At 40.8% G+C, this 4236-nt stretch overlaps 1 protein-coding gene across 1 annotated transcript in view; it reads right to left on the bottom strand.

Annotated features, from left to right (window-relative positions):
* LOC111673479 (phospholipid scramblase 1-like) overlaps positions 1 to 1492 on the bottom strand; it is a gene marked incomplete at its 5' end in the record, with an annotated part of 6488 nt that extends 4996 nt beyond the window's left edge. The window contains 2 exons of the mRNA XM_023431238.2: positions 194 to 236; positions 1193 to 1492. Coding sequence (XP_023287006.2) covers positions 194 to 236; positions 1193 to 1492 — 343 coding nt within the window. The remainder of the gene's footprint in view (positions 1 to 193; positions 237 to 1192) is intronic.
* Between the last annotated feature and the right edge of the window lie 2744 nt (positions 1493 to 4236).

Here is a 4236-nt window from a genome sequence, read left to right as displayed (position 1 = left end):
TGAATAACCAAGCATTGATGAGCAAAAAATTCCAAGGACAAGACGTCATCTCGTCGTTCCTTTCTTGAGGGTTTAAAACTTGTGGGTGTGTCAGAAACTGACAAACTGCTGCTGTTTATTCCCCGTTTGTTCCCTTGTTTTTTTTAAGTGGCAAGAGATAAAAATGATTGGATGAACAAGTGACATGCCTTACCTTCTAGGAGTTCCACTTTCTGGTGAATCAGGATCTGGTCAATCTAAAACCACAGCGGGGAAGGCAAAGTGAGAAAAACCAACTGAAAAATTATATGATCTTGTGACAGTCAAAGTCAAGAGGAATTAAACAGTTTATTGCGGCAAAATATAATCTCCCCTCAGATCTGAAAGTTTTATTCCGCTCACACGGAGGGAACATTTCCCTTGCTTGCAATGCAAAATATCTTCCCCTATGAATTTTAATAAAGCTGTAGAAAAACAACAAGAGTCAGTTCGGAGGGTCGGAGTCTTGCTACCTGCTACTGTATTCACTACTGGTTTCCTTTTTATGTCTGGGTGCATGAAGAGTTAGTTATTTACTAGAGAGCGAGTTAAAATCTAGTAAGTTGACCCTTTGATTTTTGCACAAAGAAAATGTTCTGAGCTACTGTTTTTCAAGAACAATGTTGGATGTGAACTTTACAAGTTCAGAAAGCTGAGAGGACCGAGGGCGTTTACACTGTGCACATCACTCCCGTTTTATTCACTGAATAACAGCTCACTACAGTAAAATCCGCTCCAGCTCCTCATGCAAAGTAGATGCTTGTGCTTTGTAATGAATTTTACTTTATCTGAACTGAAGTACAACGAACCACAAACATAAAAGTTAAATCACTTACAGCGGCAAAATAAAATGGCGTTATACATTAACCTTTACAATCACTTGAACGCTGAGTAATTTCACAGTGTGATGTGATGTGCTACACAGTTCTCCCTCAAATGATCTCTGGTGTGGCTGAAGCTCTATCAAGCAGGGAAGGATTCATTATCAGTAAGTTGAACGGTCAGAAACAGAGAAGGTACAAATTCCTGAAACAAAGGAGTGGTGCAGGAACAACCCATGTGACGATTGAAGCAGGTCACCTGACTCCACCAGCTAACTTTTCGCTCATCTTAAGGAATTTCTAGAACCACAGCTATAATTTTGCAGATCTCTCTTTTTATTTCTCTGGCCTACCTGTGTGAGGTACTCAAGCCCTGGCGGGACTCCGACAGGAACCGCAGATGGAGCCCCGACTGGAGCCGGGGAGATGGCTCCTGGAGGGCCACCATACTCCGGCACTGGACCTGGCTGATACATGACTGGAGGTTGGCCTGGATTGTAGCCCATGTTGAAGCCTGGTGGAGGCGCTTGGCTCGGGTCTCCATATCCCCCTGGGGGAACGGGATAAGGGGCTACAGAGTGGCCACCGGGATGAGACATGGGGTAGGGAGCCTGGCTGTCTGGGTAACCTGGAAAAAAGACAGAGATATTAGTTCAAATATCATCCTCAACAGGAAATTCAGTCCGTCTTTACATGGACTGTTCTTTACACTGGCTACAGATCTATAATCTATAATAATAATGACACTCAAATTAGAAGCAACAGATGTTCATTTCAACCACGAGACAGATACATCGAAACATAAAAACCAATTCCTGCTTTCAAAGTCATATCTTGAGAATTGAGATCAGATTTCTAAACCACATGTGGGTTTCACGTTCTTACCTCCCAAAGGTAAGATAAAAAAATAAAATAAAGCAGAAGTAAGCACTCAGGTGAACACTGCACCACACTGACACAGAGAGAGGAATCCATGATCTGTGGATGTCTCCATGATCTGCTTTGTGTGGGAGAGACCATATGTTTGTTTACTGTGGATGATCTGGCTTTTCTCCGCTGGGACAGTAAAGCCAATTAGCTGCTTGTTATCAGCACCGCAGTGGAGACTCGAAAGCACCTAGGAGAACAAGTAAACAGCTAATACTGGAAATACCGGACTGTGCAACACAGCGGCAGCTTTAGTGGTTTTTATTTTCACAGTAAATATTCTGAAGAACTGTGTTTTATTAAAAAGAGCTCAATAAACAGAAATACTATCTGACAACAGTCTTTATTTGAGCGTGAATTCAAGAGCTGCAGAGTGTTATCCGATCAGAACAAACTACGCCAACAACTAAAGTTTCCAAGTGGCAGTTTATAGCAGTGCCACTGTAAGTTTTGGATTTGACAGATTTCAAAAAGCCTTACGTTTGGTTCAGAAAAGCAAAAAAGTAATGAGAGAGTACTGAGTTACTCACAAATACCGATATGTGGATCATGGGGAAAGGAGCTTAATGTCAGGCTAAAAGAAGTGGCTGTGACAGAGAAGTGCATGAGAATGTCTGTATTTAATAAAGTGGAATGCCGACTGTCATGTGTTCACTCACTAACAGATGTCTGCAATGTAGAGTCACCACACGTCTCTCTTAAAAGAGGGCGGTGCGGACGTTTCCCTGAGTTTGATATTAACGGTTCGTTTTCTCTCTTTCTCCCGCATGCTGCTCGTTTCTTGTGATTCTTTTTGGATCATGAATGGTTTGTTGTAAACGCCCGTGAGAACAGGTGTGCTGCTCCTGCACTTCATTTTAGTTGGGTACAACAAAGCAACGGCAAAATTGTTTGATTTCCCAAAACAAAGTCAGGTAAAAGCAGAAAAATCAGTGGATCTTTTTGCTGGATTTTTATCATTTTTCCAATGGACCTCCAAAACTGCTCAAACAAACACATTGCATATTTTAACTGCCATTTGCCAGTTGTTTTTTTTTTAAATTTTGTGTGAAGTATGCAGAGACAATAATTGACGAATGAGCCTCTGTACAAACACTTCTCATTATTTTTATCCTGCTCTGTAATTAATGTAGTACAGAAACAAATTGGTTGATTCACTGATTGGTAGATCAAGGAAAATTGACAATATTTTTTTGATAATCAGCTAGTTGATTAAGTCATTTAGCAAGCTAATAGGAAAACATCCTCTGGGTCTAGCTTTTCAAATGTGAGAATATTCTGGTTTAAAGTATTGTGAATTTAATATTGAATTGGCTTATGAGCTGTAGTTTGAACAAAGCAAAACAAATTTGAAGACATTACTTTTTAGCTATTATATATTTTAAGAACCAGTTCATCAAAACAAGAAGCACCACGTCCATTGAATAAATACAAATAATCATTACTTGTCAACCTTCTTTCACCACAGCTAATCTCAATAACAATAACTCCAGTACTAATATTACTGGTTCCCAGTGCAGTAAAACTCTGCTGCTTGTCTTTACAGCAAAAAATGGTTTGTTTCACATCCGCAGTTCTGTCATGTGGTGGTTTGCCACCTGTACTGAGAATAAGATCCAAGCTGCTGACCTGAGATCTGCTAGCTACTCTACTATAACTAGAACTAGCAGCTATACTCTGTATGTATGTATGTATGTATCTGCACATCTGTGGTTTCTGCAAGGTTGATGTGGCCAGTTTTTTGTGGGTGGGAGTTTTATGACGTTCTGTTAAACATCACTTGTTGCAGTATGTATGTTAGGGTAAAGGCCATTGGGTTTTCTTGCACTGTGTCAGTAATTCCTGTGGCATTAGTGCTGACTCACAGCTGACAAAACTGGTTTTGGTTTTAGTCCAACAACAACCTTGAGCACATCACAGCACACATTAGAGGTCATTCATGTATTTCATGGCGAGAGTCTCTCTGGTTAAAATAGTGAGCATGCTTGCATTCAGTTTTCAAGGCGGAGTTAATGTAATAAAGTTTCATGGATTACAGTTCGAAGGCAACCAAACCTTCATGCCACTTCTGACTTCTTAACCAAGCATGAAGCCAAAAAGAGGATGCGAGTAATGCCTTTTTTTTTTACTTTAAAGCTTGTTGTTGTTCCACCTCTTCCCACATTCTTTTCTCTAACTTGCAAAGAAACAAAACAAAAATAAGAAATTAAACTTGCATGTTTGCAGACAGAACACCCTCGTTTGCACACTGCCGTGTGCGCACACAACGACACCTTTCACCTCCTAAACCTGTTCCTTTCCACGCAGGGGGAGGGGGATGCTTGATCAAAATCAGAAAGGTTTTCCACCACCTTGGGGAGGATAGAATTTCGCAAGGCCACTGGAGGAATGTGTGAGGCAAGACAAGGCGCTCATTCATTATGCAGTGACGTTGAGTGGACAGTTTGTGATAGGAAAGTCTGATGGAAAC

This window comes from Seriola lalandi, unplaced genomic scaffold (assembly GCF_002814215.2).
Source record: "Seriola lalandi dorsalis isolate HSWRI2012SDOR001 ecotype SW California unplaced genomic scaffold, Sedor1 jcf7180002054919, whole genome shotgun sequence".
NCBI lineage: Eukaryota > Metazoa > Chordata > Actinopteri > Carangiformes > Carangidae > Seriola > Seriola lalandi.
This window is presented reverse-complemented; position numbering and strand designations above follow the sequence as displayed.